Source organism: Anser brachyrhynchus (assembly GCF_964034855.1).
Source record: "Anser brachyrhynchus genome assembly, chromosome: 7".
Lineage (NCBI taxonomy): Eukaryota > Metazoa > Chordata > Aves > Anseriformes > Anatidae > Anser > Anser brachyrhynchus.
This window is the reverse complement of record NC_137701.1, coordinates 38417272-38445045: the sequence shown is the minus strand read 5'-3', so window position 1 is coordinate 38445045 and position 27774 is coordinate 38417272. Positions and strand designations below refer to the sequence as shown.

Sequence of the window (27774 nt, the reverse complement as noted above, 5' to 3'; positions counted from 1 at the left end):
TGAGGATGCCTCTGGTCCTCATCTTCCCAGGAGCAGGCTGTGTGACAACCAAGCAGTGCATCAGGTTTGTGCTGAGGACTGCGCCCTGTATTTAAGCTGTTCGGAGCCCTGCTCTCCCTCCCCACCGTGCCCGGGCAGCCAGGTTTCTCAGCAGGGTTGGCTGTGCCCCATAAAGGGTGGTGGTAACGGGGACATCCCCCCAAAAATAAGATGAGGAAAGGCCTGCCAGTGTTCTCCACGCCACCGTTTCCTCTGGGCTACCTGAGGAAGTGGGATTGTTTGCTGTTTTCCCATGGCCACGGTCTGCGCTTTCTTTCACAGCACATTTAGCGGCCGGTTTTGCAGTCCGCACAGACCGAAGCTGGGCGAGCTCATGGACACCTTATCTCCACACGGGGACTGGGCTCAGCAGCGGCCCGGCAAGAAGAACATCTCGTCCTCACAGCCGCACATCACGCCTTGCTCCGACGTTTTCTAGGAGGTCCCTTGCCTTCAAATACTGCCTTGTCCCGATTCCCTGAGCCTGGGAGATCTGAAGCACATACAGGCTGCAGTGGTATGGCTCCAGGCCATACAGCACGCACTAAGCACTACCATATGTCACAGAGGCAGCTAGACAAAATCTTCCCTGAAATGCGAAGAGGAGTGCTGGATACACGCGAAACTTTGCTCGTTTAAAACCAAACAGCAAAGGTTTTGTAAAACAAAACCAGTTTACTGCTGAGCATCAGCAGCTGCTTTCAAATTTACAAATACATTTACATTCTGCAGAACATAAAATGAGAAGCAATGGCTTTCCGAGCTGCCTGCCAAGACCTGAGGTGGGGATTTGCCTTTTCCCAGGCGTTGCTGCAGGGTTTCACACACCACAACCTGCAGGTGGAGTGATGCTGGACCATCCTCGCACCCCAAGACCAAAACAGACCTGGAGCTCATTTAAGTGAATGGCCCCAGGCTTTCTGGGAAGGATTTGGTCTTTATTACACCCAGGATTTCCCCAGCATGGAGGAGCTCCAAAATTAAATATTTGACCCTTTGGTTTTGGGGATGATGCCCTGGGACTGCCAGCAGAAGATGCACCAGGCCCACACGTGTAGGATGCGTGAGGTCTCATCAGAAAGGCCCCATCGTGCTTTTCTCCAACTCTATAATCTCATGAACACAAATATTTAACATCCATCCCAGCCCCAGATTTACAAAAGGCCATCTGTTTACTGCTTTCACTGGTTCCCAATTAAGCTATCTCCATGACAGGATTGATGCCACTCACAACTGACACGATACCTTCAATTTGGGGATAAAATAGTTATTTGGACTAATTTACTTATGGAAAGGCCCTGTGTAATTGAACAGTGATGAAAACAAGTGGGGCTGGGCAGAATTACAAACAAGGTCCTTGCTGCTGCTGATACCCATTTCACCAGTAACATCTAACATGCAACTCTGAGAATCATACCATGCTTAAAAACACTAACTTTTGCTTTTTAAAACTAGACTCCTGTCATTATAGAGAAGTTTGGAAATGTAGGGTTTAAGGCTGAAAAATAAAAGGACAGAGAACAATTCCAATTGTATTTTTTTTAATCTAATTATTTTAAGCATGATTTTGGAACTCTGGAAGCTGGAGGCAGCAGCGTAAATTACACAAATTCCTACAAAAAGGAAATTATGTGGGTTTAAACTACCTTGTAATGGTTTAAGCTTATCTATGCTAACCAAGCACATTAAAATAATGTGACTTAATACATAAACCAATATTATAAAAAAAAAAAAAGATAGCTATTTTGTCTCAAAGGTTAAAGAGGCTTGATTATTTGCACATGCAAGTGAGCATCACTCCATCACATTAATGACCATCATCTTGGTCACCCATGTTTCTTGAAAATGCAATTCTTTTAGGGCACTTTTAGGGTGCAAATTTAGGTTGAATTGAACTCTTCTCCATGAAAGACCCCAAAATAACCTGGTGAGAATGGTCTGCTGGTGCAATATCTCACCCCGGCATGGCTCCACCACGTCTGTGAATCCTCGGGCACCAGCACACGGGTGCGACCGTGCAGGTAGAGCAGAGCCCACAGATGGACGTTTGCTATTACTCACCACCTGGCTCGGCCTGTGGCCTCGATGGAAAGCTCCGGTATTTTCCTCCAGCAATTGTTCAAAGCCTTGACAGCACATCATGCAACTCGCATTTGAAATTTATTTTAATGAGCTGAAATTCGCGGTCCTAATTGGTGCACACACAGCGTGTTTTTAGTTACGAGGTAAACAATTTACTCCAGCATCAAGGAAACATCAGTTAAGACTTTATTAGACTCCCAGCTATGTACGACAAACCCACCCCTCTACTTGTTTCGAGAGCTATGGTAAAACAAACTCCCAGCATGGACCGTGGGGACCGAGTGCAGCTCTTTGTCTCAGCACAGGCTCGGGCCCCCGCATCCCGCTCCCACCCGCTGGCCCTTCGCACCCAGCCGCCGCGTGGACCTTGGCGAAAACATTGCCTGTGCTCCTACAGGTGTTACATTTTTTGCTCCCCCAGTGGCCAGTAACAGTGCTATTGGACTAGAATAATATATCTCAAAACAATGTGCTGGCATCGCTGAGAACGTACATATAAGGCCACTGAGGTCCACACAGCAAGGATTGCACAATAACCCATTAAAATAAACATTTGCAACCACAGATAGCTGGCCTGAAATCCCTGCTCTGATACAAATAACATCTGGACAACTTTTGTATGCATCTTCCAGCATAAAACACCCTTGAGAAAAAATAGAAGGCAAGCTAAAAGACAAAGGACCACTAAAGATTTTATTATGCTATGGGTGTGGTGCCATAAATTTGAGGGGATTCAGGCAAGAGTTGCCAAGCCTGAATTTAAACAGCATGTTGTTTTTAAAAGTTGTAACATTAGTGACGAACAAGTCAGTATTCTTACATAATTAATCCAGTGTGAAATAGAGTGACTGGAAGACATCCAGTGGTTTAAAAATAACTCAATCATTTATAAGATCCACAGCACTATAGGATTTAACATTAAGGCACAGGAAGTGAAGGCATCTTGGTACGGAGCATGCTGTTTTAATTCCACAAAAGCTTTGTGAATTCAGCTTAACGGAGCTCACCGTACAACAGCCCGGCGCTGCGCAGAGGGAGGGAAGTTCCTCTCAAGTGGATCACAGGTTTAATGACTGGGCTTTTGTGACCGTGATTTTATTTTATTTTTCCTCTCTCCACCATTTAGAGTTGTCTCTGGCTGGAGATGCCATTAAAGCGATGAAAATGGGAATGCTTTTTTTTTTTTTTCAAAATGGAAATACTTAACTGGAAAGACTGGGAGAAAGACAAAGATTCGTGGGGCAGCTAATGAGCATCTTCAGAAGACATATAATCATGGCACGAATTTGAATGGACTTTAACATCCAGCTTTATTCGTTAGTGGTGTTTTCAACTGGAAAGCCGCACAAATAAGTGCAAACTGGAGACGTAACATGAGCGGGGCTCAACCTAATGATACAAACATACAGCCAAACAAAATCCTCATTCATCACAGACCTGAAGCCGCCACTTACATTCGTAAAGTGAGGACTCAATTTTGCAAGTTTTTTCAACACAAATCCCCAGCAAAGCTGCCTGTAAAAGTCAGACATGGTCACAACCAGTGTTTCTGCAAGCTGGAAGCAGGAATCGCACAGAGTTACATCAGAGCCCTCCTGCATGTCCAAAACTGGGGTTGGATGGTCCACACATCCTCACAGCTGCCTCTAGATGTGCTGTTTTCCAGTTTCCAAGATGAACTGGTGGCAGGGCCAGGTCGGCGCACCCTCCAGCCCACCATTTGGATTCTGGCTCCCTGCTGCTTCCCCCAGCTGTATGTGGCTCCCTCTTGGATGCCTGTGAGCATGGCAGAGTTGGCTGCCGGGTGGTAGATATTCAGGGCATGGCTAGTGAATGAGAAAACGCTACAAACCTAATTCAGAAGCCCACTGAAATGCAGCCAGTACATTCATGCCCAAGATGGGGAGGTCTCCCTTGCAACATGTCTCACCTTACAGCTTGGTAAGGTTCGGTGACGGGCTCGACACTGTGGGCTCACACCAAAGTGAGATCTGAACTGGAACAGCTTTTGAGAAGTGATCATGCTGAGCCAGAATTTGGCCCATTTTCATCTATTCACATCCCGTTACATTGTGAATGGAGAACCTTTATCACCCACAGAGGTGCCAGCCTGGCACGACCACCACGTGACTCTGGATACAGGTGCTTTCCAGGTCCAGGCAGTGCCAGGTCTCAATGGCATCACATCTTCCATTGCTTTGTTCCACTCTGCGAAAGTCCCCACAACGACAGCGTTTGCCCCAAAGAATGTGTGGACATGTGATAAAGGGAAATAAAGAATAAAGTTAATAGATATAAGGCGCCTCTTCCTTAGCAGTGCCTTTTCTCTTTGCCTGGCTTGACATAGAGGATGAGAGCAAATACATCAAAATTGTAATCTTGAATGATCAAAATAAATCACATACAATTGATTTTGACTAATGTAAAACTAACTGAATACATTTCTGGAAACAGTACTTATGAATTAATAATAGTGATTAAGATGAATTAAACACACAGACTAAATTCTGCCCTACAACATGCTGACTTCCATGGAAACTGTGCGTGCAGATAGGGTCTGAGTCTAGCAAGTTAATTCTGAATTATTTTTATCTGTTGAAGCAAAGTAGTATGTTAAAAAGAATTTATGTGGCTACATAACATGCTATACTTACAAATGTTTATTGTGCTTTGAATATTGTTTTCTCAAATAATAAGTATATTTGTTTAACAATGCAAAAAGTGGCTTTGTGAAACCCATTACTGCTGGACTGAAGCAAGTCTTAACTAAGAAAAGGTGCGAGAAGTGTGACCCCAAACAGTATTTTTATTTCATTGGATAAGAACGAATTCCAAGAATCATTAATCCTATCTCCCATTTTGCAGTTAGTCCCTTTCACCATTAGCAAGAAAGAAATCAGATACACAAATGCCCCCTCCACTCTGATAGTATTCTGTCTCAAGATTCACCTAACAACCACACTAGAGCTTTTCTCTTGAAACACTCAGTTATATTTTTGTTCTACATTTTTCTTCCTATAAACCTGCCTTTTTCATAAATATGTATTTATTCATACTTCACTTACATACACACGTTTTTACATGCATAGAATGTATTTGATTTCTATGTGAATACACATGTGCTTTCTTATATGTATGTCTCTATTTGCCTCTGTAACCATTTCATAGGTTCTTTATGGCAAACTTGTTCTTGGACTAGAAATTCTGTGAAATTTTGAGTACGGGAAATGGGGTAAACTGAAATGTGCCATGTGCCATGTGGCATCTCCTATGAGGATTTACAGGGGTTCATTTAAGAAAGAGAAAACATTGATTCAGGCAGGTTCAAACCCATCAAGCAGATAAATGGTGTTTAAAATTGTGCATAAGAACTGCAAGAAGGAATAACTATGGATGTGGAAGTAAATACAAAATGAAATGCACTGCCATATGGGTCTCTTAAAGGTAGCATGTGTCAGGTTAACCTCTCTCTGCCTGGTACCAGTTTAGATTAATTCTGATGACAACATCTGCAAAGGACTTGTAGGTGCTCAGAGGAGAGCCTGTATTGTTGGAGGAGATTAAAGCAGTGAGGCACACCAAGACCAGTAAAATGAAGGCTGAGATGCAATTTCTGTCTATAAATAAGCCAATGGGGTTAAAAGAAGCAGGGAGATTTGCTGTTAACATAAGTATGAATGGATATCATATGGCTGTTACTGAGCTTCAGGAGAAGCTTGACAAAGGGATCTGACCATGAGAGCTCTCCAGCAGCCATCCCACAAGAGCACAGGGACAAGGGAAGGAAGGAAACAGAAGCCCCAGAGGCTTGGTCAATTCTCAAATGGGATTATGAGATATGGATGTGAAACCCAGTGCTCAGAGGGTCTCTGCTGGTCCTGTGCTGCTAAAATTAAATAAAATAAAAATAAATATACAGATCTGTAAATGTTTAACACTTAGGGAAAAAATAGGCAAGAATGGTTACTGAAAGTGATGAAATAAAAATTTTCCCATAAAAATATTCCTCCCAGACATTTTGATTGTTACTGAACACTTTAGCAGTAGAAAAGCCTCTCTCATATTATTTTTCTAGTGGCTCAAGGCAGAAGCTGGCAGGACAGCTGGAAGGGACTTGGACATTTATGCCTCACTGCCACTGCTTGACCTCCTCCAAAGAAGCCAGGGCATACTTGGGTTAGTCTTCATGATTCTGGTGATTAAACAGCTCTTGGTCTCACCTCTTGTTAAATCCTAATGAAACACAATACTCTACCTCTCTGCTAGATATTAAAAGGAAAACACTGTTTTCCCTTTCACAGGTGTCTGCCAGAAGGGAGGTCCCAGTCCTCCTTTTTGATGCAGACAGGCCAAGGTCTGGCTCATGGCAAGGACATTTGGGCACTGGAATAGTTTCTTGGAGATGCTGATGGCTCTTCTATCTATGATCTGAAACAACAGTTTAGGAAAATATCTGCTGCTATGTACTTATAGTGGATCTTACCTTAGGCCAGCTGGGTGCACCAGATGCTCTTGTTAGTTGACCATATCAGAACTTTTCTTTCTAATAGAAAATATCCTTTCCAGGAAAATGTTGTTGGGAAAACCATAGTTGGTTTGAATAAGTTCTGTGTTGTTAAAATACAGCTTTCTGGTTAATTGGCTAAAAAAGTTTTAATCAATTTATTTTTTATCAGCAACTTGAAAAATCATTGTGATTTTCTAAAAATATGATATTTTTGGAAATCCTTTTGTATGAAAAATGTTGTGGTTTTGAATTTTCATCCAAGAGTTGGATTAATTTCATTTCTAAAAAAAGGAAAATATGTAATGGGAAGGGATTTCCATTTTCTATCCAGCCATGACATTTAGTGGTATTATTATAATTAGTTATTTTCATTCCTTTTATGTAGAACCATTCATAAATACCCTACATTGTAGCAAGTTGTGTTTGGGACTACACACAAACTAGTTTATACAGACTAAGGGAATCAAAACCAGTATCCCATTTTTAAAACCACATATATGTGCGTGTATATACTTATATATATATATCTAGTGAAAACTTTGTTTTGTGTACATAACTTGTATGAAAATATAATTACAGAACAGGTCAAAACATGTTAAGAATAAAATTTTATAATGAAATAACCAAACTAAAAATAATTCAGTGCCCATAAATATTCCAACTTTCAGAATTGCTATCAGGTAACATAAAGGAAGCGATGTACTCAAACGTTGGCCCTAACTCTTCAAGATGCTGAAAGTTCTCAGTCACTAGATGGATGTAAGGTGTATCTGACATAAGGGTTTGCTACTAATTGGTAGAGGCCAATGACAAACTACAGAGAAGCAACCAACATCCTGATAAAATAATATTCAATTTTCAACACTCTAATTTTCATTACTACTTGTAAATGTATAAGGAAGAAAAGAATTTACAATAGCTGTGACCTGATCCTTGTAAATAAATGAAGGACTCACTTGGAAACCAAATTTTTAACACTGACCTGGAATTTAGATGCCATGGTTTGAAATTCCTGTGTCAACTAGTAAAAGAAATCCAAGAGAAAGTACCCAAATGCAAAAGGCTCACTGTATTTGGAATGAGAAGAATCCAAAGGAAGGTGGCTGTGGCTTGAGTTTAACCATGCCACACAGCATACTCATCTCAGAGGCTGGTCCAAGTACCTGCCATGAGAGTCAGTGATAACCCAGGTGTTGATACCTGGGTTGCAGGTATTAACCTATATTGCACCTATCAAAATATCAGTCCTATGGTGGTTTTTATATACAGTACAAAGCTAAACATACTAGTCATAGAACTGCATAGGTGGTATAAATATTTATATACTTTAAATTTTCTATGACTCTAAGTCTATAGGGAAAATAGAATTTGAAAAAAAATGTGTATTTTAAACTAGAACAGGGTTCACTGAGGCGTGTGAAAACAGGCTTTCTTTCCCATACCTGTGCTCTTCTTATAAGAGCAAACTTCCCCTTCTCTACCTTTGACAAAATTACTAGGATACTGTGGTATGCCTAAATCCATCTGCGATCACCTATGCACAGCAACTCACTTTGCAACCTATATCTTGCATTAACATAAAAATAAAATATATATTTTCCTGACTTAAGCTTCATATATCTATGGTATCTCTGAATTAACATGGTCGATATGACCTAGAGTAGGGACACTCTGGTGCTGGTGTATGTGTTATTCACTGGGCCTAGTATAGATCAGGAGCTGATGCTACCAGGCTTTGTGCCCAGCAAAAAGGAGATTGAGAAGCCTGTAGAAAACCAAACAGCTTTAGATGACCAACCAACACTTTTGTTGGCAGATGGGAAAACCTATTTGTGCACAGATGTAAGGTGCAGGTGTAAATCTAACAACAGGTCTGCAAACAAAAATGTCAATAGTTCTCAGAGTATAGAGGAAATATTTTGCCAGATGCTATATTGCCTCTTACATTTGCAGCAGGAAGATATACCATATGATTCAAGCTGTAGCACCCCCATACATATTTTAAATGCCCTGAGCCTAACCTTTGTTGCAACCTAAATGGAGAAATGGAGGGGGGAAAAAAAAAAATCAGCCCAATCACTTACAGATCATGAATGGGAAAAGTGATTATTTGCCTTTAGAGAAGATACACACTGAAAAATGTTGACATTGTGCTTTCTTTAAAGGAGTGCTGTGGATTTTATAGATGCTCTTGGTACGATTAATTTCTGTGAACTGCATGTTCGAAGGTTTTACCACTCCATTGCAGATAAATGCTATGCCATTAAATGCTGGGCTGGGAACACCTGTCTTGATGCTGCCACATGTTTTGGGTTGCATCCCCTAGATGCAGAGAAGAGCTGAAGTTAAGCTTAAAGTTTGGTAAGAAGAATAATAGGATTGCTCCTGCCTGCCTGGAAGTGAAAATCTGAGAGCTCCGAGCACTGAAGGTACACAATGAGAAATGAATTTGGCCTGTGAATTGGGCTCTGGGATTTGCAGTTCCATCCAGCCAGTGCAATGGCATCAAAAATTTCAGCACTGTGGCAGACCTGCTGACTGCCACTGTGTAATCCTATGCTCTGTTTCTTTGATATAGTGCAAACACCTTTTGTTAGAGCATTATTCAACTCCAAGCTATAAAATCACATATTAGGTTCACTTTTAAAAATTACCCGGGAGAGCTATGCTATTCTTTTAAAAAGTGATAACTTTTTTTTTTTACAACATAGCTGCATTATTATTCTTTACCGTACTCATGGTTAATAGTTAGAATAGATTCTTTACACCTCCTAAGCTGACATTTTTACACTCTCTGTTTTCAGTAATACTGAAGTCTAGTCCAGCTCAACACAACTGAGATGAAATACTTCATGTGATATCAGCTTTTTGGCAGCCATTGGATTTGTGTACCCATCAAAACTGCATCTTCTGAGAACAGAAAGAATTAAGAAAAAGTCATTTACCCAGTTAATTCTGTAACTATTGATTTCAGTGTAAACCCCTTCCTCTTTATAAGATTAATTTTGTTCTTCCCATGCCCCACAGAAAAAGCTTGTGCCCAGAGAAAAGCTGCTATGAAAGGGATACAAATGAATCTACTTAGATAATTGTAATTCCAGTCAGACACTGGCACCATGTAGTTCATGTTTTATCATAAGGGACAAATTTCTAGGATTTAGCCATCAGTCTAAAGAGTGCAACACAGAATTTAGACCCAAATACTGCAAGAAAGACAAAGTTGACTCTGGTCAAGGAGAAAGTACCTGGGACTTGACTCAAGATCTTCAGATAAGATGGAGTTTTTGTGATATAACAATAACAGCATCTGCATCAGTCTCATGGTGCTAGTGTTCAATATATATTTATCTATAAAATGAGGACCTTTGGCTCCTTCGGTCCATCAGTGGTGGGTATGGAGGGGAGAGAGATCGAACACACAATCCTGAATGCCGCATTAACAATGCCTGCCCTATATTTGAGAAGTAACATCAAATAAAAGCCTCACCAGTTTCATGTGTTTTGTAGTGGAATCACAGCAGAAGGATTTCCCCCTCCTCTTTTTTCTAATCAAAGACTGATTAATTAATTCTCATTATCTCCATCTCTGTCACAAAGATAGCATGGTGACACTGTCAGAAAGCTGTTGTAATTTGCCTCAGGCATGGCTGTAATTTGGTGGTGGTTGAAGTGATCACTCGCTATTTTAGTAGGTCCCATCATCCCCATGCCCACAGAAAAATGTTCACAGGCAGGAGCAGTGTTCACGAGCGCAACGGAAATAGGTGGTAAAACCAGTATGAGCCTCACTCTGAACAAATCCTCAAATGAGCAGAGCCCCAGCAAATAAATCATGGCTTCATATGTCCACAACAGTTCCAAAGGCAGCTTCAGACCAAGTCAGGACAGAGACCAGCCTGAGAAACAAAAAAGCCCTTTTCCACAGCAAAAATTATTCAGGGAAAACTTGTGCGCAGCAGCTGTTATTGGGGTAGAGGGAAGAGTGAAAAAAACCCTCTCCTAGCAGACTTGCCGATCAGCAGCCCACTAAATGTGACCACATCAGGAAACAGTCCTCACCACAGCTTCAGCAGGGTGAGCTGAGACAACACCATAAATGTGGGAGACCAGTAGGACCAATTGTTACTGGCAGTGCGCAGTACAAACTGAAAGCATCCATAGACAATTGAAACCACATTGCATGAATCCTCCTCAAATCACAAGGTTAATGCAGATCCAGCTTTCAACTCAGTGAGCTACATAAACCAGACGAGGTACAGCGAACAATGGCTCATGCGGGTGTCCCAGTTTCCACCAACAATGTTAGCCACATTGGTGGTGACTCAATTTGTTTCCATCATATGCTCTTTAGAGTCGCCTCTGGCAGCTTTAATTTTCATGTTCCTTTTCCAAGTGAACATTATCCAACTGCAGCAAGAGGAGTTGGCACCCAGCAAAAAGCATAGGAAGCTCCTTTTGCATATCCTACCTAATGACACCAGGTTTGAGAGTTGCTCCTCTTTCTCTTGACCCTCCTGGTTCAGTTTCCAAGTTCAGCTCAGAGCGTGATATCTTCCTATACAGATGTTCAGTAAAGCAAACGGAGTCAGCAATAACCACATATAACGTCAACACCACCACCACCCCCCCAAAAAAAAAAAAAATCAAGTTTGGTAAAAATGGATATTTATCCTATGTATACGTATACCTGCCTTTTACATTGAGATGTACAACATCTTCTTTAGTGCATGAGAAGCAACGTCCTTAGAAGAAATAACATAAATATACATCTGACCTCAGTGAAAAGATCTTCTTTCTCAGTGTAGCATACCGTAACTTGAAGTTTGCTCTCCCAGCATTATTTGTTTAATAGAAATATTTTCCATACCACCTGGTTCTGGCATAAAGTCAGAATTTGCATTTATATGAGGTAGTTTATCAAATATAACATACAGAAGTCTGTTAAGTACACATTGCATTTTGTTTGTGAGAAAATCTGTTTGTATTTAATGTAGTTTTTAAATTAACCTTAATGAAAGCTTCTGAAAATTGTTGTTCTAAGCATTTGAAATATGCAACAAGAACTAGTGGAAGACATAAACATGTTTTCCATTATATGTTATCAGATAGCCCAAAATTACTACAAAAAGAATGTGGGACTATGTTAAATTAGAAAGATAAGCAAGCATTTAGTTAAAAGGCAAAGGTCTTTAGAAGAGTAAAGCATCTGACAGTTAACCCCAACATCTTATAATCTCCTACCAAGAGGAGTACAGCACTTGCAGAATACAGTAGGGTGTTTTAACCACATCCATGGCTCAGATGAAAAACAAGGCATGTTTCACAGAAATCCCATGGTGGATGTTTGTTCCATCCAATATTTAGAGAGCAGTTGTGTACCCACAGCCATTTTGAAGATCTTACTAAGAGTATCAAATGTGATTTGCCCACAGCTCTATCTTTTGAAAAGAACCAACCTAAATATGCAACCTTTAAAAATGGCCTTATAAGAGAAAATTTATACATAATCCCTTCAATTATCAAAATACTATTTTCTGTTGTCCTTTGCTGTTTGCTGATTTAATTTTCTCCTTTAGCATAAGACAGGCTGTTTTCTGTTGATAGTTACACTGGTGACTTCACGAAGAACATAACATAGGGAGTAAAAAAATCACTGGCATTATGATTTTCTTTCCAGCTTTTTCTCATATATCTAATTAAATTTATTATAAAAGAATAAGAATATGTGGAAAAACTGCCAAACAAGGACAGGCATCAACAAGACATCTAACTTATCATGTGATAAGTGAGACTAGAGGAAAGCAGTACCTAAGTAGCTCACTGATGAGTTGTTGTGACAATAATCATTCAAATAATAGCAATAAAAGTATCACTGGTAATGATCAAGTAAGGGAAGGAAAATCTGACTAATGACATTGTTTTACTATTCTGGTAACCCTTTGCATAACGAAAACTCAGTAAAATCAGGTTTTAATCAGGGTGATATTTTTCTGGAAACTCTTTCTTCCCAACACATTCTGGCACTTAACCAGTGTTTGAATAACATTCCCACAGCAAGTCTCAACTCAAACTTCTTTTTCATGAGCAACTGCTCTGGAAAACAGGAAAATTGAAGAGCTTTTCTGAGAATGTCATTACTTTTCTGAGAGATACATAAAAAAGGGGTGGGAGGGCAAATACCCAGTTAGCTGGCTATGCAGTCACAGATTGTAAAACAAAAACTGTTAAGCTTTAGATGCCTGATTTAGGTAAAATCAGTCCAACATAAGAGCCTATCCAGAAGTGCTGGGTCTCACTAAGGTGCTGTCATGAAGGTGACCAGGATGTGCCATCCTTGCAGACCCTTTGTGCAGACTGAATTTCAGACTGAGCTGAGCAAGTTTGCACCTAGCCATGCAGAGCACCTCCAGTAAGCACCTGAAGCTTCCCTGACTCCATTTAATCTATATTCTCTCACAAAGACGTTGAAAAAATGCATTATTTTCAGTTTTATTTTGGAGCATAATATAGGCAGGGCAGTCTAGCTGTCATCTGGGTGGTAGAATACTGGAAATCCTGTTTGGATCACGGTCTCAGTCTCTTGTTTAAAGGGAATGATTTCCTATAACTGAGCTGCAGATCGCTGTGCTCATAGGGTGGTCACAGAACACCATCTCTGCTTTGCATTAAAAGTGGAATTTTTAATAGCCGAGGAGGGAAAAAAAAAAAAAAAAAGGAAAGAAAGAAAGAAGGAAAGAATTGAAAAGTTGCAGTATGAAAATTTTGCAGTAGAGTAGAGACTACAATATTATAAAACACTAAATAGGCTCATTGACTATGATTTCCAAGGCTTCTGGGGTCTTTTTGATCCATATCAGACTAAAGACAAGTTGGAAACAGAACATTTGGGAGAGCCAGCCTACCAAAGACCTTCATCCTTTGGCTTTTCTGAGATTTCTGGGAGATCATTAACAGACACTTTCAGCCATGAGAAGCCCAATGAGCTCTCTGATCCCCTTACCCTACAACTTGTAACTTTAATATAAAGAGCACAGAAACCCTAATAGCTCCAAGGTTTCATGCTTTTGGCTTCGTAAGTGGGAGCCTGGAAGTTTTAAGAGCTTGACTCAGTTTTCTGTGTTTGCAGGCTGCAGACCATAGATGGGATGGGGGACGCTGAATTCTTGGGTGTCGTGAGGAGCAGAGCAGTTGTAGGAATGCCGAGAAGCCAGGCTGGGCGAGGGGAAGACCTCAGAACAATAGCAGAGAGCTTGAGGACATCTTCCATGAATAAGAAAGTTCTTGGCATACATAGTAGCCACACTTAGGAAAGTTTTCTGAGCCTTTCCTAAATAGCTAAAGGAGAGTCTTTTTAGGCTTTTTCTTTTGAGATCTGGAATGAACAGAATGTGCATACTCTTTGGACACGACAGGGAGAGAGATGGAACTGCGCTTTTGTGTCTAGGCCAAAAAATAATTAAGGCAATAATACAATGTGAAGGAATATGCTATGAAATTCCTAGAGGAAGACTTTTAGCCAGATATAACTCATGACAAATGTTTTTCTCTTATCTTTATGCAACTTTAATAGTTCTAGTAGGCAGTATTAGAAACACCTATAAGAACTTATAAATTGTATTTTAGTGTCCCATTTTGTTTATGCACCAAAGTTTTTACAGGTTAATATATTACACATTTTTTTTTAAGAAGATTCTGAACCTTGCCTAATGGTAGACTGTAGAAAATGGGAGGAGTAGAGGTTTATGGCAACTTTGGAAAGACCTGGGGTTGCATCATGAAAGGCAAATAATATAAGTTTAATATAATGGGAAAAATATACCTGGGAAAAACACTAGAGTTGCAGAGTCATGGCCCATGACACAGAAGGGATACAGAGAGTCTTTGGAGCAGGAAACTATTTGGCAGCCTTTCTGCCTTAGCGGGCTGGGAGCAGTGAGCAGCCAATTTAGTCAGTGGGTAGAAGAGGCAGCTCCATAAAAGAGTTGGGAAACTGAAGGCGGTCCCCCTGATCTATCAAAAAATGCATTTTCAAAGTTATTATGTAACATTACGGTCAAAACTGAAGATAAGAGGCTGATGCATCACAGCATTAGCAAAGTCGGTGTTAATATGTTTGCATAGATAAGGAAGATTTGGCGTAGAACTTGGGCATAAAAATGAGGAGCCAACATTAGCTGAAACTGAGCACAAAGCACCATTGCCAAGAGATGTAATTCTTGTCTTCATCTCCTTGAATATCAAGGTTTATTTAGTTTACAAACATATGGGTTTTCAAAGCTAGTACAACTGTGACATCGATTTAGAAGCTACAGACAGGCAAGAGGTTAAGATTAGAGCCGGCCAGAAATTTTCTTACAAAACAGAATTTTGCATTTTAGCCAGGATTAGTTAAGACAACTGAGTCTTACAACATCATACTGCCAGGTGAAAAAATGACTCACTTGACAAGCTTAGTACTGCTGGGATGAGTACACTTGAATTGTGCTTTAACATAAACATTTATGGAGTGTTACCATTATTAAGAAAAGATGTGCTAAGGAGAATTTTGCCTTTAAATTTTTTAGGCAAGAGGAGGGCACTTTGGAAGCAAACGCTTTTCTTGGATTTAACAAAGTAGTGAGGTGGCTCTTGCTTCTCTGTACAACACGGTGGCTTAAGCCTTCATGTCATACTTGATGGCCAGTATAATTTGTGATTTTCCAAAAGTTCATCTAAATTAAATATATATATATATTTCTTGTCTAGATATATTTAAAATTAACGTCTAAAAAGAAATCAAAATCAAATAAAATCTTGTTTCATCAGAATATTTCCTGCTGTGTATGAAACTAATAACCAAATACTATAATAAAAAAAAAACAAACAAACAAAAAAACAAGCAAACAAACAAGCAGTCATACCATATCTGTGGACCTCTTAGCACAACAAAAAATGCTGCCACAAAAAGTGAAAAAACAGATGGACAAGCAATGCGATTCTCTGCCCAATCACTACAGACTCAATCAAAGAATTCTGAACTTCAGCAGAATTCACTCAGACACTGGGGATTACATGGGCAAAAACCTAGATTACAAATCAAAGAGCACTGAATAGTACATGTATATGTTCCAGTTATGAAAGCTGCTTAATGATTAAAGTCATCTATGCTTAAAAAAAAAAAAATAAATGCAAAACTGATGTTGAGGTCTGAAAGTATGTCTCTGGATTGACAGGTCATAGGTTAAATCCAGATGAGGGTCACTCAAGCCTGGTGTTAGTCTAAATGAGTACAGCATTAATACTGAAAAATCCTTGCAATGAGCTCACCACCTGTCTGTAGCAGAAATCCTACCAGTCTAGGTTCAGTTTAACTTGATGTTTGCTTGCGTTTACAGTATTTACATGCTGCTAACTAGGGAGAATGAAGTAGGTAATATGTTTTTTGATTTTGATCACTATTGCTATCCTTAAATTACTCACCTGCTGCCTTTTTAAAAGGCACTATTTTTCATTGCAAGTGCAACAGGATGCTTGTACTCCATAAATATGACAGAGAGAATTTTCAGTTTGGCATGACTTTAAATGTTGGACTTTGTCAGGATAATACAGCAGACACTTTCTTTCTTAAAATAAGTAAATAAAATAAAATAAATAAATAAATAAATAAAACAAAGTAAAGTAAAATAAAATAAAATAAAATAAAATAAAATACAAAATGTTCATATTGCATAATAGAAGTCTGAAACAGATGAAGGAGAATTTGTGTAAACTGTTATATCTGTGTTGATGCTAACACTTAGGTCCTGATTTTGAATAGAAAAGTACCCTATTGATACACAACTGAGCTTTGAATAACATCAAAGGGTTAAAATAACCAACACTTAAAGCAAAGAGGAATAGATCACTTACTACACTTATTCTATTCTTTTTTAAAACTCATAGGGTTGATGTGAGCTTGTTATCATTCAGTAAAAGATAAAATTTGCTGCAGAAGGTATGCACTTTGCAAGTGTGTAACAGCTATCTCAGACCACTAATAGATTTAACCTTGTATGTTCATAGATATTTAAAGTGTTATGGTTTGAAGGTCAACTCCACTGTCTTACAGTAAAAGGGAAGCAAAGAAAGGAATAAAAATTAGAAAGAATTAATTCTTCAAAAAGTTTTTACAAATCAAAACCCTGCAGTTTCACACTGAGAACAAAAGAAGCATATTAAACACCAAAGTTTATCAAGACAAATTAGGTCCCAGTTTCAAATTTTCTTTAATCTTTTGCATCTGAACGTTTTTTTGCCTCATGCTGTTTTCCCTAGTTAAATGTTAAAATGAATTCTAGCCAATACCATTGACTTCCTCCCTTAAAAATATTGAGACACATAATAAAAAATTAATTACTTCCCCTAATTTCCGTGTGATTCTTTAAAAAGATGTAAAATTCATTTAAAGTAAGTGGTGACTTTGTCTTTGAAGATCACGACAATTAACATGGATCAAAGCTTAGGTTCTGTAACGATGATAGCTTATTAGCATAATGAAATTAACTTAGAGACAAGAATCTTTAATAGGTACAACAAAAACGCTTTAATAATACTTGAAGAAAATTATGTATTTGCTAGAAGTACAACAGTTTCAGACTTTCTATCCAATTAATAAGTTGTTAATTAACTCCTTTTCCAAACAATGTGCACTTTAAGTTAACATCTGCCCATTGGATAACACTTTCCCGTGTTTTTTTTCTAATATACTGTAGAATTGCAACACTGTTTTACAGGGAATTCCTTGTAGGACTATTCTTATGCTAGGGAAATAGGACCCAAATATAGTAATATGTTTTCTGTATCCAACCAATTAAATAAAGGAGAAGGCTTATTTCAAAGATGAGGAGAAGGAATGGGTAATTCCTTAATTATGGCTGCATTGTTTGTGGCAGTGTGTAGTTTCAGATTTCTTTGAATTTTCAATAGAAATTATTTTCTGCAGTTTATATGTCTCTGTAAAATGGCCCTCTGCTGACTAGTGCCATATATGGACTTGACTTGGGAGCAATTTTCATATATTTTTTTTTAATATCTATTTATAGTTTTGTGTTACAATATTTTACTGCCTTATTTATAAGATTATAAATCAATAACTATTGTTTTTAAAGATATGGAGTGGGAAAGTTGTTCACAAAATATTAAAATAGAGCCTTATGTATAAAAATAGTATTTTAATAGCCTTTGCTTTGTAGTGCTGAATAATAAAGGCTTTCATCACTTTAATTTTTAATTACAATGACACATTTTGTTTTAGGGGCTTCTGCCTGCAGAGTAGTTTGGGGATCAAAAATTTCACAGAGCATTTTGCTTTTTGCAAGTGGATTTGGAGAACACACATGACTGCACTGAATGGATAGGCTCAAAGCCTCTGCTCGAATTGTTTAGGCCAATGATGGAACAATTATATAGGTCTTATTTGAAACAAATGAGTTATTATATTGTATTGGATCAAGGATCCATGTTTTAATAAATCCCTAATTACAGTAACTTTTCATTTAATCTGGCAAATTCTAAGCAAGTTAAGAATTTCTGAATTGGAATCAGCAATAAAAAATATGCCTGTCTCCCATTCTGTTCAAGGCCACACAAGTTGATCTCAGTTTAAGTAGCATGGAAGCCAAGAATGTATCTCCCAAACAGGGCACTGTGACATGATTATATTTTATTTCTGAAGAAAAAATAAAGAAAAATCTGTAAATTCTTATTTCCCTCTTTTCAGAAATAACAAATAAAACAGAAACAAACAAAAACAGCGCAAACATGAGAATGTTTCTGAGGTCATCTTGCACCTTGGAGAAATTTTCTACCACAGACCTGAGAGTACACAATTTTTTTTTTTTTTGTGCAACACCCAGCCCAAAGTCTTCCATTCAGATAGCTATGGTCAGGTTTTCCATTTCAGATCATGTATGGTCCCGCACAGTCACAGAGTACGGTGAACTCTAAAATGAGATAAAAATGAGTCTAGATACAGGGCAGAGTGTAGGTAAGAAGAGCTGGGGTGTACCAGAGGTATCAATGGTGGCCCCAGGGCACCAAGACAGCACGGTGCTCCCTGTTAGCTTGTCAAGAAACCCTCGTAAGGCTGCGTGCCTTCACATGATATTTTTAGTATTGGAATGAGCAGGTTCAAAACCACCTCAAGTACTACTCCTCTAGCCATAGCCAAAGCTTAGCTCCTCTGGAACAGCTTCATGAATAATAACTAATCAGTGCTCAGCACATGCACGTAGCACACAGCGCAGTCCACCAGGATGCCAGCCTCTTTGGGGTGGAAACTAAACACAACTGTTAACTCGCATGAAAAGTGTGTAACCCAAGGAATAAATTTGAAGAAACCACTGCTTTCTGAATGCAAATAGACAATGACACTACTCTGATGAAAGCCATTGTCTCTTTACTAAGCACAAATCTGTAAAACCCTGACCATTACACCTATACACCTGTAGCTGGCTGAAATTTATTTTTTGGCTGTTTATTCAACTTCCTCTTGCAAAAGTTGAACTTAACTTTCTTTCATTTTTGCAAATCAGAATTGATTTTTTTTAATTATTATTATTATTTTTGACATTTCTCTTAAAACGTCAGATGCTGAAAATCGTTGTTTGGAAACATGGAAAAGCAAGAGCTGGGGCACTTCTGATACTGAAATTGCTTTTGGGATCAGTAATAGTAGGCCCTCCGTAGCTGGTAGGTTCCTCTTGAAGTAGGCTAAACCAACACTGGCAGCATTCAGGGCCATGTCTTGGGGAAGTCCCCATTAGTGACCAGTGCAGGTGGATGAGCCCTGCAGAAACCAAATCCACTCACTTCCAGTAGAGTAAGTCTAAAAACAAAGATATTTCCTTTTAACTACTTGTTTTTGGCAAATCAGGGCTTTTTGGATAAAATCTTTCCAAACTGTAAACCCATCAGATACTTTCTCAGTTCCTCGGTACCATATTCAAAGAAACATGATATGACATTGGCTGGGAAGTGCAGTCAAAAGATCACTGTCACCTATTGACTAGCTTTCCTGCATGCATCCATAGCATAACCATTTTTCCTTGGATTACTCCCAAGTAAGGAAAGGTGTCTCTCCTTGCTTAGGAAACCCAGTGTCTTAACTGCACAAGATGTCATGAGCACAGGCCAAAAACATGAGTGTGTCTTTTAAGTAAGACATTATTATTCCTTACAGGAGAGAAAGAAAATAAATAAAGAAAAGAAAGAAAGAAAGAAAGAAAGAAAGAAAGAAAGAAAGAAAGAAAGAAAGAAAGAAAGAAAGAAAGAAAGAAAGAAAGAAAGAAAGAAAGAAAAGAAAGAAAGAAAAAGAAAAGAAAATGAAAAAAAAAAAAAGCTCATCTTTGAAACTAAGAAATGTACTCATTGTTCCAAATTTTGAGCCAATCTTCAGAGTTAGGTTATATATAAGGTTCTTCTGGAGTTTTACTGGAGCTTGATATAATGCCAGAAGATACTAAATTCTCATTTTTAAGAGAATGACCACTACACAGAGCTGCCAACTGAGAGCTTCCTTTATAGCAATAAAGAGCTTGCCAGGGATAACCTCAGTAAAAATGACACTGATAAATACTTCGGTTTAAAGATAATCAATACAACACTTCCAGTGTTTACACGTGGTTTTATTTTTTGGTCAGTAGAGTATATTTTTCTTGCCCAACTTCCACTTCCAACAAGGTCCTCTAGTCTTTTTCTTGCTTTGGAAACAGAACACTCTATGACGAAATCACGAGTACACGTGCAGTGTTGTCAGTTGGCATAATACCCTGGACACACATGAGGGCAGGATTTGGCTGGGGGGAATGGCAGTGTAGCATGTTTTTTAAGTGATATATCTTCTTTGAAAATACTATTCCATATTATATATACAGAATAAAACAATATATATTCTAGGTCCATTTTTAATTGATTATTCCCTCTGAAATAACACCTTTCCCTCTTCATGTGTTTTTAGTCCCAGCTTTATGTGATTTCTTGCAGTTGTCCCGGATTTGGATTTCCCTCGATGGCCCTGTTCTGTTTTGAGAATAATTTATGTTTCACACTTCATTTGCATGCTTTCCTAACTGCATGGATAAAATAAGCACAAGAGTCCTTGTCTCTAACTTCACAACTGAGCAAAATAATCTTCTCCCCTTTCTTCCCATTCTTCATACCCTACTGCAGAGTCAGACACATTGCTACAGACATTCACGTACATCAGCATAGTGAAGCATCAGCGTGGTGAACCATCAGCAGAAACCGCAACTATGAAGTGGGAAAGTATGAGCAGGTAAAAGAGCAACAGATGTTATTTCTGTGCTATGTCTCTTGTGGTATGATTTTGGTTTCTTTTATATTATTATATATATATTTTTTCCCCTTTTAGAGTAGCATATGCCATAGAGATAGAACACATGGTAGGCAAACCACAAAAGGCAGTGACCTGAGGGCCATGTACAACCAGAACCATACAGATGCATGGGCTTGTGATAAAGTCATAATATGTCCATTTTCATCTTTTTAATCACAGTTGGTTTGAAACCTTTTACTTCAAAAATTGGGTAAATACCTACTAACCCTTCCTCCTTTTTAAACACGTAGTTTAGCCACTAATTTTGCCTCCATCAGCAAGTCATAAATTTTTCCAGTTTCAGGCTAGGACACTATGGACAAACTGATTCAAAACAAAGGATGAGCACAGTGGTGGGGTAACCCCAGTTATGTTGGTTTTACTCACTACTTGCAATCTCTCCCGCTCTCTCCCCATATGCTGCAGTACACACTGAAAACTTTACCAAGTCAAAGGTCATACATGGCTTTAGAAAAGTTTGCTTATTAAGGAAAAAAAAAAATCTAGAACCTAAGTTATAATGGAAGTGTTCCCTGCCAAGCAGTTTTCTTGTCACTGAAAAAAAAATAAAATAAAAAATAAAAATAAAAAAGTAAATAAATAAATAAATAAAGGTTGAAAAAAATGGAAAGAGCAAAAATTTGGAAGTGATTTTTAGGTGCTGAAGCAAAGCTGCAAATATCTGAGTACTGGTGGCACAGGTTGCCCAGAGAGGTCGTGGAGTCTCCTCCTTGGAGATCTTCAAAAGCCACCTGGACTTGACCATGGGCAGCTTACTCTGGGTGTTCACACTTGAGCAGAGGGGTGGACCCAGAGGTCCCTGCCAACCTCAACCATTCTGGGATTCTGAAGTCTCTAGAAACACTGCCTACTTCCTCACCTCACTTATAAACCTTCACAAATCAGTCTGAGCAAAGAATAATTTCACTAGTTGCTGTTCATAGCATTTTACTCCGTGGCTGTTAGCCATTATTTCTGTTATATCAACACAAAAAGCAGTCAAGAACCTGCTCAATATCGTACCTCCTGCTTCTGCATTACAACCCAGTTACACAACCCACAACATTATACTACTCCTCTTGGTCCTCATTACTGAGCACTTAACATTCACACCCTGGTTATCTGGTCTTTAATAAGAAATAAAGTTGTTTGTTTATTTTACACCTATTTCACTTGTCATTTAAGATTTACAGAATGCCATCAATCTTTGCCTCAGTACATTGACCTCAGTCTAATTGTTGGGACTCCAAATTCTGCACAGATGTTATAACTATGAATTTAACTTTATACAGCAAAAAATTCAGTACTGCCATATGCTGTCTTTTATGGGCTTGCAGTTTGTAATGAATATCCATGACTAATGCTTTTGACCCAGGTAAGCCCATGATTATTGAAGGTAAAAAGTTTACTAAACTTTATTGCTGCACTTTAACTAACACTACCAGCAATCAACATGCAGGAACTCCTTTGCCTCTGTGTTGATTTGAAAAAATTGCTTAGCTCTTCTTAATATACTGTCTGCATCAAGTGTCAAAATCTTCCAGATTCAAATATTTTTGTACCATAAGATGGTTTTCTTTGATATCCAATATTATTCAGATATCTTCATATTTTGTTGCTTGGATCTTTTGGTTTGGTTGTTTTACTTTATTAAAATCAATTGGGACAAAACTTTCTTAAGCTTCTTAAGAACCAGCCAGGTGCTAGAATTCAAACACATTTATTAAGAGTGCAGTTTCAAATATTTTAAACAATTTGTATTTAAACAATAGGGAATACCTATTCATAAGTAACTTAATCTTACTAATCCTCGAGGATATGAACCAGATATTAGTTAACGTCCAAATTAACTTTCAAAACTGCAACGAGCCTTATCAGACAGCAAATGTAAAACTGAAAAATTACCCTCCAAAAGCAGACAAGTGAATCAATTGTGCAGTCCAATTAGCTACTTCCCAAATGCAGAAAGGACCTCTCCCTGCAGAGAGGCGCTGAGCCGTGGCCCACATACTCTGTGTGGTCTAGCAGGGCTGGTGACTCTCACAGTGATGTGGGAGCCAGGGAAAAGTAAGGTGGCAAAGGCTGCAAGGGTCATTCAAGTCCTTGCTAAGGCTTAAGAGAGGGTGATATGGCTTCAGCAGTCTGACGATGTACCAAAATCCAGAACTGGAAGCCCTTTGGAATGAGGTGGGACACTCCTATCTTCAAAATGAATTTGCTTAAGGTTAAATAATTCATCTTTTATAACTGTAGGAGCTTCCTTTCTAGAGCACGGACCTGCATCCTGCTCTGTATGAGTAGAGTCCACCCCATGGTAGGGGGTCTCACGGTCCCTCCCTCACAGCAGGAGGTCCAGTCTTTTGGAAGTTCTTATTAGATGAGGTGGAGGAGGCGAGCAGCCTCCTTTTTCCAAGGGTGTTTAAACTAATTCAAAAGGCACTGACCACTTTCCTAGAGAACTTTTTAGCATGTAATTAGAAATGAAAGGCAAAAGAGTAAATAGCAAATCATGAGGCCTGAAAGTCAAGTTTAACCCACTCAGTATTAAACTGCTGACATCCGAGTGTGCAGGAGGTGACTTACCCAGGGCAGCCAAAGGTCACATCCCGTGCTGTAAATATCCTGATCGTCACATCTGCAAGTAAAATCAAGGATATGTTCTGCTAGAAATCCACACTGATGACTAAAGTAAAAGTATTAAAACTCTTTACTATGAACAGTTTTCAATGCAGCCACCGAATACTACTAACTAGTCAAAATGAACACAGCAAGGAGGTATTTTATGCTTCCATTAGACAGTAAGAGACTGAAGGTGAGCTGAGTGTAAAACACTTGATGGAGGTAATATGTGCGTCCATTTATTCAGTGCTGAGTAACATTGTTCATCTCAAATATCAATTAAAACAACCTAAGCGACAGCAAAGGAAGCCTAGTCCTGCATCATTAACTTTTTGTCAGCACTGCAGGGAGTGTATCAGCAGATCTATAGCTGCTGTTTTTGAGTATGTTGAATGTTACAGAAGGGCTGCTCATCTCACTGTACAGCTAGCTGATCTCATCCTAGCATGTTCAACGAAGTAACACGAAGTAAAACTGGTGTGAGGTAAGAATAATGTTTTCTGGGCATGAATCTTCACTCTTCTTCCCACATAGTCATGTTCACTCTGCAAAGTGAAAACAATGCATGACAAGATGAGAACAGAGGCTGAACCCTCATACGCAACCAATAAGTAATGAAGCCCTCCCTAGTTCACTTGATCTGAAGGTACAGCCCATAGGCTATTTTTCATTTATTTTCTGAATAAATTTGAGCTTTTTTTCTTCTGAGCAGGACAAACAAAGCTCAGAGTCATAGCAACCAGTGACAGAGTCCCCTTCAGACACCCTCAGCTGATATTAGCACCATAGTTTTGGAAAAACACAGTGCCAGGAAAGAGTTACCGATGTAGAATTACAGCCGAGGCTACTTTGTAAAGACATCACCACAGCTATAGTCAGGCATCCTTCCACTGAAGTAAAGTATAGTGACTAACAATTGGGTCTAGACTCTTTTTCTGATTCAGATACTCATTTACTGTGGTTTTAATGTCTATTTCGTTTCACTGTATTTTTTTTTACTGCTATATTTTGTTTTCATTTTAAAATTTATTTATTTTCAGTTAATTTATTTTCAGAGTTAATGGTCTATCTCTTGCGAAATCAACTGTCAAACGCAGCAGAATCAGCGATTGGATGAGGGATGTTTATGCAGGTCAAGTGCTAACAGTGTGGAGTTAGCACGAGAGGAATTATGCAGGACTCTATCAACATGACTGTGTGTTAGAAGCTGTTTTCTGATTTTAGCTAAAGCAAATAGTGAAACACTTAGATTTTTATCTGAAGCCCTAGAATCTGGAAAGCATAATAAAAAGAGAAAAGTCCCTCATTAAATTCCACTTCCTGTTTTAGGTTTACTGGAATTATCCTAAGACAAATTCTGCAATCTCTCCTCAAGGCCCAGTTCTATGGCTTCTTCCATCTAAAGAACAAAAAATGCCTAAGTTCTCTCTCCCATTTTTGCTGATGGGTGATGAAAAGTGAATTTGCTGTACCTCTACAGCTGACAGAGTTTTTGGCATCTAAACCTAAGGAAGTCTCACCTCTGCACTTGCCTTTGACATTTCTCTTGGTCTTTGTAGAACACTTTCCAACAATTTTCTACAGATGCATATGGGAGATACCACTGCACCAAGAAAGAACAACAGTGCATTAGCCTCAGCTTAAGATAAGGGAATGGGGGAAGTGCCACACGTGTGCCAATAGGAGAAATACCTCCTCTTACAGGGAAGAGCTTTATGCATTTCCCAGCCCTTGGTGGAAGACCTGCACACAGAAGAAATGGAAAATTCTGTTTTATACATGATTTTACAAGTCTTTGCCAAATTTGCATCATTATAATGTATAAAAAATTAAATTAATAGCATTGAAACCACTGCTTTATCCTGGCTCCTGAGCTAAGATGGGTGAAGCTGCCGCTACATGGACACAGATTTCAGACCATATCTTAAAAGAAAGGCTGGCAGAGATTTCTATTGACTGTCCCCATTTAAGGGACAAAGTCCCTTTGACCTGAGTGAACATTTCATCTGAACAAGGGGCTCCAAGATTAGACTCAGGGGAATTGCTTTCTTGCCCTTGGTTTCAGCCAGAAGTAGAAAATGCAAAGATATGTGAAAAAAAAAAAAAAGAAAAAAAGAAAAAAAAACTTTTATGACCTATGATTTGGTTCACAAACTTGTTAAATTTCATTCTACCTAACACAAGCGGAAGGCAACAGGGAGAATATACATGAGTTTATTACCTGACAATTTCAGCTATTAACATAACTCTGTGAAAAAGCCAGTGTGGTCTTAGGATGCACCTAAGGATTCACCAGGTGAATTATTTCCAGGATGAAGTACCACTGTCATGGTAGAGAGAGCTGCTAGAGCTTGCTCTGAAATACAGTGTATGGTGAAGAATTCAGTTTAGTTAAAGCTCCAGGAGAACAGGATCACTGTTAGTTAATGTATCAGTCTGTAAACATCAGCAAGGAGAAAATATTATTCCAGCTAAAGAGCAAGCTGGAAAGGAAACAGGAGTAAAAAGAAAAATCAAGTGGTATAAATTAGTCATACATATACTTCCCATGCAAATTAAAAGGTCTTCAGACAACAGAGGATCGAGGTTGTAGTGCATCATCACTGCGGGAATGGAGGAGTCAGGAAAACTAAATTATGTCAAGATCCAATTAGCTAAGTTTTTGAAAGTGAATAAGGAAAGTGCAGCAGCAGGTAGGGGGACCTGAAGTACCCTGAAAGTTGTATTTCTATGTCCTTAACCTACCTGCTTCCCTTACCCCTGCTAAACACAGTGCTTAGCTATTAGCAGTCGAACAATAACACTCCTGCCTATTAGTACAAATCCCGTCTCAGTCTGCAAAGCAGAAAAAAAATGACAATGTCAATGAACCTGAAACACCAAAAAGTTAAAATTGCTGGTAAAGAACTAGCAGTAAGTTTGCAGCAGCTCCTATCTTCTCAACAGCTCGGTTCATATCTATTGAGACAGCTAACGAAACAGGAATTGGAGCGCTGCTCTCATGAGTCACTCTGGAAACCTTTACATATTAAAGAAAAAAAAAGAAAAAAAAAAAGCTGTGTGTTAAAAGTATCTTAGCCAAACATGTTATTTCTCTTAAATATACAACAAAACACAACTGTCCTCAAGGTAAATATCCTCTGTTTTATTACTTTAGATCACTTTTCAGCGCTGTAATCATGTCATTATGTTTGCAGTTCCTGGCTCCAAAAGAAGCAACCATCTAACTATAAACTTCTGCTTTCCCAGTCTATTCTGTCTGTGTCACTTTGAGGGGGACAACCAAAGTTCAGTGAGTCTGAGCCTACCATCGAAATTGATGGGAGTAGGCTCAGGTTTCCGTGTCCATGACATCTGTAAGGAGACTAATTTTCTTCTCTGCTCTGCAGTTTCTAAGAGATATTCACAGTTCACATCTGTTTTGTGTTTTTTTGTTTGTTTGTTTGTTTTTTGTTTTTTTTTAAACTGGATTGGAGATCTGAAGTTCAGAGCAGAGTCAGTCTATGTCATCCATTGGTGTACCAGGAGCACTTTGATTGGTACCACCAGGGGCTCCTGCATTTTTGCTATTTTCTCTTGCATCCTACAAAAAAAACATAGGGGTAAAAAAATATTTCTTCCTTTTGCCTATAGATGGATAGGAATTTGAATAATAGATCACTGAAATCATTCTTCTACAGGTCTTTATAAGGCCATTATAGTGACTCCCAGGATCAGACTGCTTCTTAAATGTTACTGTAAGATTTTGTACCTTACTGTGCAATGTCCTTTGAGGGTAACAACTTAGAAAGCTTGGTTTCAGCCTATTACAGCCAGAACAGGGACACAGCATGGGAAATCCAGTTGTTTTGTTTTCATAAGTTTTTGCAATATGTTATGTTTTATTTTCCCTACCTTTGGAGCCAGGAAAGTTGCATCTGTCATGAGTAACTTCTGCAAAAAATATGATGGTGGAGACTGAAGAATAACAAAAACGCTTTCACACTGAGAGGCCTCTCCCTGTAATAACAGCATTAATCAATAATTGTAATAGCAAGTGGCAGCAAGACTTAAGTGTCCTTAAACTACCTTTACACTTCTATACATTTATATTGTCCCATCCTACAGACAAAGTTAGGGTCTCCCTCGTGGTATGACAGGTCTGGACACCTAGATACAAGCAGTAGGAAGATAA

At 38.8% G+C, this 27774-nt stretch overlaps 1 protein-coding gene across 6 annotated transcripts in view; it reads right to left on the bottom strand.

Annotated features, from left to right (window-relative positions):
• LOC308197854 (uncharacterized protein) overlaps nt 1-27774 on the bottom strand; it is a 120179-nt gene that overhangs the window by 35758 nt on the left and 56647 nt on the right. For 4 of the 6 annotated variants that reach the window (XR_013953377.1, XR_013953379.1, XR_013953380.1 and 1 more), the window contains 2 exons: nt 25121-27599; nt 24012-24145 (listed from right to left, as the gene is read on the bottom strand). Coding sequence is in view for 1 of the 6 variants with exons in the window: in XM_080599060.1 (XP_080455186.1) it covers nt 23565-23618; nt 24017-24145; nt 25121-25203; nt 25293-25413 (387 nt within the window). In the remaining 5 variants the exon portion in view is untranslated. Of the gene's footprint in view, nt 1-23564; nt 23619-24011; nt 24146-25120; nt 27600-27774 lie in introns of those variants that run through there. The other 2 variants (XM_080599060.1, XR_013953378.1) reach the window with 2 other exon arrangements.